At 39.8% G+C, this 12305-nt stretch overlaps 1 protein-coding gene across 1 annotated transcript in view; it reads left to right on the top strand.

Moving 5' to 3' along the window:
* CCDC191 (coiled-coil domain containing 191) overlaps window positions 1–12305 on the top strand; it is a 93437-nt gene that overhangs the window by 2515 nt on the left and 78617 nt on the right. Inside the window, 1 exon segment of the mRNA XM_006161825.3 lies at window positions 10274–10415. Within this exon segment, the coding sequence (XP_006161887.1) occupies window positions 10274–10415 (142 nt within the window).

The following is a 12305-nucleotide window of genomic DNA, read 5'->3' as shown; positions in this document are numbered from 1 at the left end:
CGTCCTTCCAAATGCCATGGATATCAGCTGAAGGGGATGACAGGCTTGGGAGAAGAGAAGTTGTGGTGGCCTTCTCCAGATGTTGGCCAAGACTGTGCTGTAGTTACCGTGACATAGGGGACGGATGGGTAAAAGCTACATCACGAGGATTTTCTAATGACAAGATCAATCTAAAAAAGGGAGTGAACCTTCTCATAAAGAAATGTGTTTTCTATAGTTGGGGGCATTGAAGTGGACTCTAAATAGTCACTTAATGTTAGGCTAAAGAAGAGTATGTTTGATGGACCAGCAGTTAACTAGGTCACTGGACTCCCATGTAGTCAACTGCTGTTTGAGTCCCGGACCCGGTGGCTCGAACTCACGCCAGGTGCGTGTGCATGCATACCCAAGATCCAGAGAGGAGAATGGAGGGGAAGGGATTGCAGTGTGGCCATCCTCCCGGGTGGGTGATTTCTCACTTTCTGTCTCTGTCTGGCGAGTGCAAACACCCTATAGCAAAAACCTCTCAAAAAAAAAAAAAAATAAAGAAAAACACACAAAAAAAAAAAAAAAAAAAAAAAAAAAAGAAGAAGAAGAAGAAGAAGAATATGTTTGAGCATTCAGTAATGGGGGACTTGGCTTAAATCACCTCTAAGATCTCTTCCAAGCCTGAGATATATATTTTTGAGTCCAAGTAACATTTAAGATGAAAGTACCATTAAATCACTTCAGGTTCATGCCTCTGAGTGTTAGTTTGGCAACTTGCCATACTCAATTTATTTGTGTAACACAAATTTCAAAATCATGCAGCATTTTTCTGGGTAAAGATCCTTCTGCCTGATGGTATTTTGAAAAGTTGTTGCTTATCTAAAGTGGCATTCATCATGAGCACTAGGCCAGATAAAACCTAGGCTAGATGAAATACATTTTAGAGTTTTGCCAGAGGGCAAGTGCACTTACCAGAGAGAAAGGTAGAGAGAAAAAGCAACCCCCATGGTGAACGGTCACACTGCAGTGCTGTCTCCTGTATTTCTCCTTCCCTTTTTAAGATTTTGGGTATACATTTACCTGGCTTGTTTTTTTAAACTACCGAGCCCAGGACTCAAACCGTATAGTCAGCCATGTGATATCTGGCTTCCTTAACCACTAGCCACAGTCTGGTCCCAGATGAAATAATTTTTAACCATTTATTCATTCAGTTGGTATATATTAAGAGCATATAAAATACTAGCTCACTGCTGGGCACTGGACAGGTACAGCTCTGGCCCTTCCAGAGTTTCTAGTACAGTGGAAGACAAGCAGCTAACCTAAAGCTGATAGGAGAATCTAGAACTGTGATGGAAATATGTGGTGGATGGCAGTAATCTCGAGAGGGCCAGGGAAGGCTTCTTGGCTACCACCGTAGAAGGCCTGACTTAGAGACAGACAAAGGGGGTCCACCATCATAGAAACTAATCTCAGAAGATCATTCTTCATCCTCTAGTAAGTCTGGCTTACATGCCAGTGCGGAAAGTCCAAGAGTGCACCCCTGCAGGGCTTAGCCACACATTAGTTGACATCTTTTCCAAAGGGAAGGTTTAATTCAATCAGGAGAAGAAAATTCTGCTGTGATTTGTTTATACTGTTTTCCTCTTTTATATAGTTGTCAGCCTGCTTGACTTGGATTTTTATTTCTTTATCATTCCTCTAAAACTTCTACAGTGTTTTTTTGTTTTTTTGGGTTTTTTGGGGTTTTTTGTTTTGTTTTGTTTTGTTTTTACATTATCCCCTCAAATGTCCAATCTTGGGGAAAAAAAATTGGTAAGTCTTTATTTGACCCTGTAGTCAATTATGATTGCTGAATAGTTTCTTTTTCCTATCCAGTGTCTTCAGATGTACAGCCTGGACTCTGCCTTTATACTTTTATTATCCTTTTGTGTATACAGTTCTTTTCCTGCAGATTCTATTCCCTTTTTTTAATTGTCAAAGGGCATGTATGCTTGAGAGAGAGGTGGGAGTGGGGAGAGGAAGCAGTCTTCAATGCATAGAGTCACAATGTAATCTCTCCTCCATTTCTCTATCCTATTGGGATTTGGGGCATGCAAACACACATGCTTAGCATTTTTTAAAAGTTTTTAAGTTTCTGCTATACAGCATATGAGCTTGCTGGAAAGAGATAGAGAGAGAGAGGGAAAGTGAGAAATCACTGCCCAGAGGACATGACCATGCCTCAATCTCTTCTCGATTCTACTCTCAGGATTTTGAGCATGCACATTGGTATGATTTTCAAGTCACTGGATCCAGATCTCCAACTACAGAGTAAGCCATGTGGGATCCAGCCATCTTAATCTCCACGCTTCTTGCTGGCCCCCAGCTAGCATGTTTTTCAGGCCACTCACACTGGGATTTGAACCATGGTCAGCCATTTGGGATCTAGCTTCCTCAACCATTAGCCTACAGGGCTGGCCTTTTCTATTTCTTCTTATTCCACAGAAACTGTTATCATAAATGATTTATTGACCAAATCTAGAGGTTCTCTGATAGTCTATCAGCATTGTCAGGTTTACATTTGATATAGTTATCATTTTTATTCTAGAAATTGTCTCCTCTTTACTGTTTACTCTTGCTTCTCCTGCTACCTCTCTTTTCATTTCTCTGCCTTATCTGCTGATTTTTCTGTCTAATATATCTTTTTTTTATATAGAATTTTTGCCATAGGGCACATACATTTGCTGAAGAAGAGAGAGACAGAGAGATACTGAGAGGGAAAGTGAAAAAAATCATCCCAGAGGGATGGCCACACTGCAACCCCTTCTCCATTCTCCTGCACTTTTAGGCACACATGCACAGGCACCTGGGATGATTTTCAAGCCGCCAGGTCTAGGGCTTGAACCATGGTCTGCCATGTGGGAGTCTAATGCCTTAACCACTATGCCACATGCTGGCCCCAGTGTCCAATATGTCTTAACTGTGGATGAACCCTAGACAATTATAACCACTGGACCAAAGACTTCCAAGCCCACTTAAGTGGACTACCCTCTCAAAATCAAGCTGAGATCTTGATACATGGAAGGGCAAGAGAATGTATGCAAAGAATATGGAGCATTGTGAAAGCCAAGAAAAGCCTGTCTTCCAAACAGAAAAGGAAGATTGCCCAGAAGCACTAGGAACTGAAGCAGTTACCATAATTTTTCATGGCACCAAAAATTAGTAGCTGAGATTGATCCAGGCTTGGAGGTTTTCATTAGAAAGGCAAAGGGATAAGGGATTTGAGGATGATGTAAGATAACAGCTGAATATCCATACTCAAAAGGAAAGGAAGGAGACCCTCTGAACTACTCTTGGATTGGGAAAAGAAGGAGACATACACTAACTAGAGTATTTGGTTAAATTTAACATCAATGTCATGCTGAAGTAGAACCCAGGGGAAGACTTTGGAATACAGAAGACCAAGTAAATCTTGAGACTGAGGTGTTGGTGGGTCATCCTCAGGGCTGTTGAAATCACTTAGAAATCAATAGAACTGTGAGTCTTGTGGCAGCTCACTCAAAATACAGCAGTCTGATTTCCAATTCAGCCTCACCTTGATTTGAGGCATCATCCGGCTCCAGTGCATTCATTAAAGTTGCAGGATACAAAGTCAATATACAAAAATCTATAGCATTTTTATACACCAACAATGAACAGTCTGAGACCTAATTGAAGAAAGCAATCCCATTTACAGTAGTTACAAAACAAATAAGATACCTAGGAACAAATCTAATAAAGGAGGTGAAAGACCTCCATAAGGAAAACTTTGAAAAACTAAAAAAAGAAAGAGTATGAGACAAAAAATAGAAGGAGGGAACCAGCAGTTAGCGTTATGGCTATGTCGCTGGACTCCCACGTAGTTGACCGCAGTTCGCGTCCCGGACCCGGTGGCTTAAAACTCATGCCAGGCACATGTGCGTGCATGCCCAAGATCCCGAGAGGAGAATGGAGGAGAAGGGATTGCAGTGTGAACATCCTCTACTGGGGGGTGATTTCTCACTTTCTGTTTCTATGTCTCTGTCTGTCAGGCGAGCGCACGCGCCCAATAGCGAAAACCTCTCCAAAAAAAAAAAAAAATGGACATCCCATGCTCTTAGATTGGAAGACTCGATATGATCAAAATGTCAGTCCTACCCAAATTACTATAATTTCCATATTCAAAATGATTCTGATCCAATGACCTGAGACATTGTCAGGATAAATAGGAAAAAGAATTACAAAATTTGTCTGGAATCAAAAAAGATCTCTTATTGCCAAGGCAATACTGAACCAAAAAAATAAGATAGGAAGCATCTCACTACCTGACTTTAGAGTATATTGCAAAGCAGTGATAATTTAAACAACATGGTACTGAGACAAAAATAGACACATAAACCAATGGAACAGAATAGAGAATTAAGAAATAAACCCCAAATCATAGAGTCAATTGATCTTTGAAAACGGGTATAGAATGATACAGTGGAGAAAAGAAAGCCTTTTTAGCAAATAGTGTTGGAAAAACTGGATATCCATCTGCTGAAAAGTGATACTGGACTCCTATCTATCACCATTAACTAGAATTAACTCAAAATGGATTAAAGATTTAAATATAAAGCCTCTAACTACAAGAAAACATAGGACAAACTTTTGAAGGCATTGGAGTAGGCAAAGATTTCTTTAATAAGACCCCTAAAGCACAGGCAATACACTAGTCCCTATAATAGACAAGTGGGATTACATCAAGCTAAAAAATTTCTTCACAGCAAAGGAAACCATTGGGTCATGGGAAAAGTCATTATGCATTCTTGCATAGAAAAACATGTCATTGGGGGGAGGAGAACCAAGCAGATGGCATAATGATAACATCACTGGACTCCTACGTGGTCAACCACCATTCAAGTCCTGAACCTGGCAGCTTGAAACTCATGCCCAGTGCATGTGTGTGTGTGTGTGTGTGCCTAAGATCCTGAGAGAAGAATAGAGGAGAAAGGATTGTGGTGTGGCCATCTCCCACCCCTCTTCCCCTGGGTGATTTCTTGCTTTCTGGCTCTCCAGTGACCACACATGTCCTATAGCAAAAATCTCTCAAATCAAAAACAAAAACAAAGTCATGACCCAGTATAACTAATCTGAAGAGACAATCCTCGGAATGGGAGGAAATATTTGCAAATTGTTCTTCCGACAACAGATTGATATTTAGAATATATTGAGAACTCAGCTCACCCATAAAAAAATGAATAATCCAATTAAAGTATGGGCAAATGAATAAACAACTCTCCAAGGAAGACTTTGGAATAGCCAAAAGGCATATGAGCAAATGTTCACATGGTCTCTTGTCAAAAGGGAAATGCAAATTAAAACCACAATAAAATACCATTTAACCCCTTATAATCAAAAAAATAAACAGCAACAAATATTGGTGAGGCTATGGTGAAAGGGGAACTAACACTGTTGGTGGGAATGTAAATTAGTCCAGGCTCTGTGTAAAACAGTATGGAGGTTTCTCAAAAACCTACCAATGAACTTCCATATGATCAAGTAATCCTGCTTTTTGGTATTTACCCCAAGATAGGAAAATACTCAATTGGAAAGACATTTGCACCATGTTTATTTCAGCATTATTTACAATTGCTAAAACAAGGATCCAATTTAAGTGTCCCAAAACTGATGACTTTGTTGAAAAATTGTGGCACATATAATATACTATGGAATATTACACAACTACAAGAAACAGTGAGATCCTGTTGTTTGACTCAAACTGGATGAATATTGAAGACATAATGTTGAGTGAAGTGTGCCAGACTTTGAAAGATACACATCATATATCCCCCATTCCATTTGTACTGAGTGCTAAGGCAGAGGGTGAGAGACTTGAAAATGTGATGGTGGAGAGGATGGGTGTAAGGGGAGAGAGTGGATGGTAGAGAGAGAGTGTGTGGAGGAAGATGGGTGTAAGGTACATACGACTTTTTCCATTTGTCTTTTTTGATGTTGGCTTTTCCTTTATATTTTCATATGCAGTGTTGTTTAGGGACATCATAGTTATTCCTTCTTGGTACATTGTCAGAATAAATTGTTCTTTTTTGTATCTGTACTAAAATTGCTCTCCTAGCTTTTTTACAAAATAGTATGGTATACTTTTTCATTTTCTTTATTCTATATATATTTTGCATCATTTCGTTCTGTTGTTCTAGAAATATCATTGAAAATCATAAAATAATCAGTTTGTAAACCTATTCAGCATTTTTTATTCTAATAAATAAATTGAAAAAAAAAGAAAGAATTGACCATTAAAAAAAAAGAGATGTGGGGACCAGCAGTTGGCATAATAGCTGTGTTGCTGGACTCCCATGTAGTTGACTGTGGTTCAAGTCTGGACCTGGTGGCTTAAACTCACGCTGGGCGCATGTGTGCATGCCCAAGATCCCAAGAGGAGAATGGAGGAGAAGGGATTGTGACATGGCCATTTCCCTGGGGGGGGGGAGGGAGGGTGATTTCTCACTTTCTGTCCCTCTTGTCTCTCTCTGTCTTTCTGGAGAGTGCACGTGCCTATAGCAAAAACCAAAAAAAAAAAAAAAAAAAAAAGAAAGAAAAAGAAAAGAAAAGAAAAAAGAGATGTGAAACAACTCCTGTTTATATCTCTGGTCTTGAGGAAATGAAGGCTTATATTGTAGCTGCTGTTTCTGTCATCCATGTTGGTAGGCTCCAGAGGGTTTGGAGTAGACCATGGGATTGTACCATAGGATGCAAAGAGCACTGAACACTTGCAGGATTGTGGGAATAATCGAGATATAATTATATGCTTATATGTAACAAAGTTATTGAGTAGTAAACTTTTGAAGGTATTCACCTCTTTTTAAGTCACTCTGTATTGTTTTAGAACTGTTTCTGAGTTTATTGCATGCATAGCAATAAAAAAAGTGAACTCTTTTTTTTAGAGAGGTGTTTGCCATAGGGCATGTGCACTCACCATAGAGACAGAGAGAGACAGACAGACAACAAGAAATCAGGCCCCCAGAGGGGAATGACCATGCCACAATCCCTTCTCCTCTCAGAAGACATACACACACACACACACACACACACACACACCATGAGCTTTAAGCCACCAAGTATGGGACTCGAACCACAGTCAACTATGTGGGAGTCCAATGATGTAACCGTTACATCATCTGCTGGTTCCCCTCTACCCCAAAACAGGTGAACTTCGAAGAACAGGAACATTCCCTTTTGTTTTACCCTTGATGCCTACTGCAATGCCAGGAACAGAGCTAACCTTCAATCAAGACTTGCTGAAAGAATATATGGCTAAATGGACAGTTTTACTGAAATAGAGGATAAACTTCTATCTTACATATTCATTTTGAAAAATAAAAATAGTCAGAATAATATTTTAAGACAAAAAATAGATGATTTCTAATTCTTAGTATCATCTAGTTTTTTCTTCCACCCAGATCTTGATTTTAAGTGATCCCAAACACTTTGTTAGAGCCAAGCAAATATTTATCTTTACTCCCTCTGTCACTGCTAGGCTCTATCCTTCCTTAGTCTCCAGATCAGTCTTCCACCTCCTGTATGGTCTAGGCTCTCTACCCTCCTCCATTAAGAAACTATACCAATTCCAGCTTGGGCGGGATGACACATCACACAATTATTTTTTTCACTCATAACCTGAGGAGTCAAGTTGGCAAGTCTGTTTTTGTGTGTATGTTTGTTTGTTTTGTGTGTGTGTGTATTAGTTTAAAAAAACAAAAGTTGATCAGTCGATGTATTTGTATTCTAGTTACATATATGTGTATGTAGAAACACACAGTACATGTGATACTCATCTTGTATTGTAGAATTTACTACCTGAAGGGAAGGACTATTTCCCACCATAAATTCAGTAAATGGGATAGACTGCCAACTTAAATTTGGACACATCCGAGGCTGTGAGAAATAATGTGGGAAAGCAGGATTCCACAGAGTGACCTCCTAAGGAGTGAATGGTATTTTCTTGACTCTAATTCTGATGAGGTCATATTTTCTCTATTTAATATCTTTTCCTGTGGGTCCTATATTCTGTACCTTTGTCAAATTACTCTTGACTTTTCAACTTTATTCCTCTGCTTTTAACTTAAACCTAATATATGAAACCCTTTAGTAAAGCACATGGCATATTGTGGCAGAGGTACTACTAGTTCCTTGCAAAGTGCAATAGGAAAAGAATAGGTCAGGTGGCAATATAAATACGGAAAAGAGCTTTTCTGAATACGTCTTTATTTATTTATATTTTTAGGGAGAGATTTTTGCTATAGGGCACATGTGCTTGCTGGAGAGACAGAGAGACAGAAAGCAAGAAATTACCCCCAGGTGATGGTTATGCCATACTCCCTTCTCCTCTCAGGATTTTGGGCATGCATGCACATGTGCCTGGTGTGAGTTCAAGCCATGGGGTCCGGGACATGAACTGAGGTCGACCATGTGGGAGTCCAGCAACATAACCATTACAGCATCTGCTGGTCCCCACTTATTTAACAAGCACTGGGTACATTTTAAGTGCCATGCACTGATCTAGGTGCTAGGGGTTCATCTGTGAAGAAGAAAATAATCCCTGCTAACATTCTATTTGGTAGAGATGATAAATGATAAACTATTAGATGATAAGTGCTATAGAGAAAGGACAGACAGGAGTGGAGCAGAGAAGAGGGTAGTTCCAAGTTCCTGTCGGTACTCAGAGCCCTACTGAAAAGGTGACATTTGAGCAAAGACATGAGGTGAGGGAAAGTGTCCTTGTTATCTGTAGGAGAGCGGTCCAGGCAGAGGGAATTAATTAGAAAGGCCCTGATATGGGCCAAATATTGGCCTATTTGTGGAGGAACAAAGGAGGAGGTTCATGTGATTGAAGTAGGGTGACCAAAAGTAATAACAGCAGGTGAGGGGGTTGGAGAACTCCCATGGCACCTGGTGGCACTGGACCTCGTGAGGTCCAGTGTGAGGACTTTAGCTTTCATTCTGACCCAGCTAGGGAGCTTTTGAAGGGTTTTGAGTGGGGTAATGAAAGGATATGGTTTTTATTTAAAAGGTGTCCCTTGCTGCTGTGGCAAAAGGCTATTCTAGAAAGCCTGTCAGGAAACTGTGTCTTGGATCAATGTGACAGCAGTGGAATTTATGGAAAGGGATCAGTTAGTGGATATGTTTTGAAGAGAGAGTCAATAGATTTCCTGACCTATTGCATGTGGGGAGAGAGATTGATTGCATGAAGGAGGACACCAAGGTTTTCATTCTGAGGAACTAAAGAATGGAGTTACCGTTACCAGAGTTGGAACACTGGGGACACAACACACATAGGGAAAGCCGGTTCATGCAGAGGGCAAAGGTCAGGAGTTTTACTGTACGGTAAGTTCTTTCATACTGCACACGTAAATCAAAACACCAACGCATTGTGTCCCCCTTCTCCATTCCCTTTCTAACCCTGCATGTTTGGTCATATTTTTATTAGACTCTTACCGCTGAGTTAAAATGTTCTGAAGGTAAACAGTTCAGTGACGTTATCCCATTTTACTGAAGCTATAGTTTGCCTATATGGCAGCCACCTATGTGACAGGTTTCTTCTGGGAGTAGTAATTTGAGGAAACTGTAGTTACTCTGCCACTAATTCAAGTACGAGTGCATAGAAACTAATAAAATATGGGACCAGCAGTTAGCGTAATGACTATGTCGCTGGACTCCCACGTAGGCGAATGCAGTTCTCATCCTGGACCTGGTGGCTTAAAACTCACGCCGAGCATGTGTGCGTGTGTGCCCAAGATCTCAAGAGGAGAACGGAGGAGAAGGGATTGCGGCGTGGCCATCCCCTTGGGGGGTGATTTCTCGCCTTCTGTCTCTCTGTCTCTCTCTGTGTGGCAAGTGCATGTGCCCTATAGCATAAAAACCTCTCCAAAAATAAATAAATAAATAAAAAGAAGAAACTAATAAAATATTACATTTTTAATTTAAAATAAAATATCCAGATCTTAGGTTCCCATTACTAATGCCCTAAACAAATTACCTTAAGTCTAAATAACCTCTTTTTCAAATATAAACATTGTGAACATCATTTCAACTGGGTAAAATACTGCCGTTAGTTAAATATTTTATAGGAAATTTTAAAAAGTTGTTTGGGGTGAATCTTTAAACCTCAGATTTCCTTCAATAATGAAAAACTGAAAGGATCTTAACTGATAGAAAATTGGATTCTTGAGTAGGAGAGAAATTCTTTAACCCTGAACAAAGTCATTTTCATCCTAATGCGTTTTTTTCTCTTTTCTTGTGTGTCATATTAAAGAGAGTGGAGAAAGTCTCCGAAGTTGCAGTTTCAGATGCATCTTCTGCCAGAAATCCAGATTTACCCGGAAAGTTTTGGGGCCAAATCATAGATTTGGAAACAGCTGAGAAAATAGAGGATCGTGATGAAATCTATGCAGAAGGTGAGAGGTTTTTTTTTGCTGTAATATTAACAATTCTTAAAGCATAAGCTATAACCATCTTAAAGTACAGGACTGAAGTTTTCCTTATTCTTGCCCTTAATTTTTGTTTCTTTCTATTGCCCAGAGCTAATTTAGTCTGGAATTAATTCCAATATTACAAGTAAGGGCATATTTAAGGCCCTTTGTTTCCTGAAATAGAAGCACATCCAGAGGCACTTTGATGTAACAGCTAGCTAGTGAGCGTTAGTAAGGTATTAGTCCCATGTTACCGATGGTAGGTAGCGTGTTAATTTGATCTGGCTTTATGAAGTTCATTTGATCACTAGCTTGTGAGTCAATTTTGTTCCTTATGAAGAGATTCTAAAGTCAATGTAGTCTACCTCCCAAAGCATTTACTTTTCTGGAATTCAGCACTTTAGTTACTGATGCTCTGAGGATCTCTGCCATTTAGGAATTGAGGGATCAGGAGGAAACGGCAAAGACAACTGGGAAGGTGAGACCACAGAGGTAGGAAGAAGGTCAGAGTATGATGTCTTCCATGCCAGCTTCTGTTTGGATTATTTATGTCTTGAGTTATTCAGTTTACCTCTTCTTTTATTTAACACATATATACTTCTTATTTTGTTCCAGTTACTATTTTAGACACCGGAAGTACAGGTTATGAACAAGAGATGCAAAGCCCTTGATTTTATGGATAACACGTTCTGGTGTGGGAATAAAGAAAATTAAAAACAAATGATCAGGTAGTGGTACATCATTACAGTTTTGACCTGAATGACAAGGAGTTAACTGAGCAGTCATGGAGGAGCATCCCACGTAGAGGCAGGATGATATCAAGAGCTCAAGCAGGGACAAGCTTGGTGCTCAAGGAACTGAAGAAAAACCTTTGTGGCTGGAGCTGCCCAGTAGAGATGAACTTGCAAACATGTCACATTAGGGCCTTAGAGACCAAGGAAAGAATTTAGATTTTATTTGAGTATAATAAGATGGCATGAAGGGTTTTAAGGAGAGGTGTAATGGGGCAATTTTTAAAATATATGAAGAATGGGTTATTGGGGAGAAAAGGGAAGAGCAACCAGTGGGAGGCTATTGCAGTGGCCTGGATTGAGCAGAGATGGTGATTGGTCCTAGGTGGTTGGTAGTAAAAGCGATGGAGAAAGGAGGTTGATCCTGAAGTTGGCAGTGCTGAATCTTGCCCACCCCATCTCCTGCTGGGCCAAGCTTTCTCAACTATGATCCTCTTCTTATCCTAAAATACATATTAATATCTTGAGAAACCAGTGATTCACTCTTAGGCAGCACAAGTGTATGGCTAGAACTGGTTTTTAAAGGTTTATATTATTTTTTCTCCTGTCTTCAATGATATCAGTATTTACAAGAACTAGTGTTCTGAGGAACATATTTTGAGAAACTCCACCTTCCAGTAGCTTATATCCCTCTCCACTGATCCAACATGAGTTGTTTCATATGTTCCAACTTAAGCAACTGCAAGGATGGAGATACCATTTACAGAGAAGAGAGCAGCAGGTCTGGGTGGAAGATTAAGAGTTCACACTTAGACATGTTATAAGACATCCAGATAGGGATGCCAAGCAGATATTGGCTATAATATTCTAGATTGTAGGGGCACAGTCCACGGTGAAAATATGCAGTCAGCATACAAATGCTATTTAAAGCTACAAACATAGATGAGATTACCAGAGAGGAAAGAATGAACCATCCGGGGTCGGCAAGGTGGCGTGGTGGTTAAAGCAGCTGGACTCCCACGTGGCTGATCGTGGTTTGAGTCCTGGACCTGACAGCTTACTTTCTCACTTTCTTACTGTCTCTTCTTTCTCTGGTCAACTTCAATAAATAAATAAATAAATAAATAAATAAATAAATAAAATA

The sequence above is a fragment of the Tupaia chinensis genome, unplaced genomic scaffold, assembly GCF_000334495.1.
Source record: "Tupaia chinensis unplaced genomic scaffold, TupChi_1.0 Scaffold139218_1, whole genome shotgun sequence".
Taxonomy (NCBI): Eukaryota; Metazoa; Chordata; class Mammalia; order Scandentia; family Tupaiidae; genus Tupaia; species Tupaia belangeri.
Note: the sequence above shows the minus strand (reverse complement) of the source record. Positions and strands in the feature narration are given on the sequence as shown.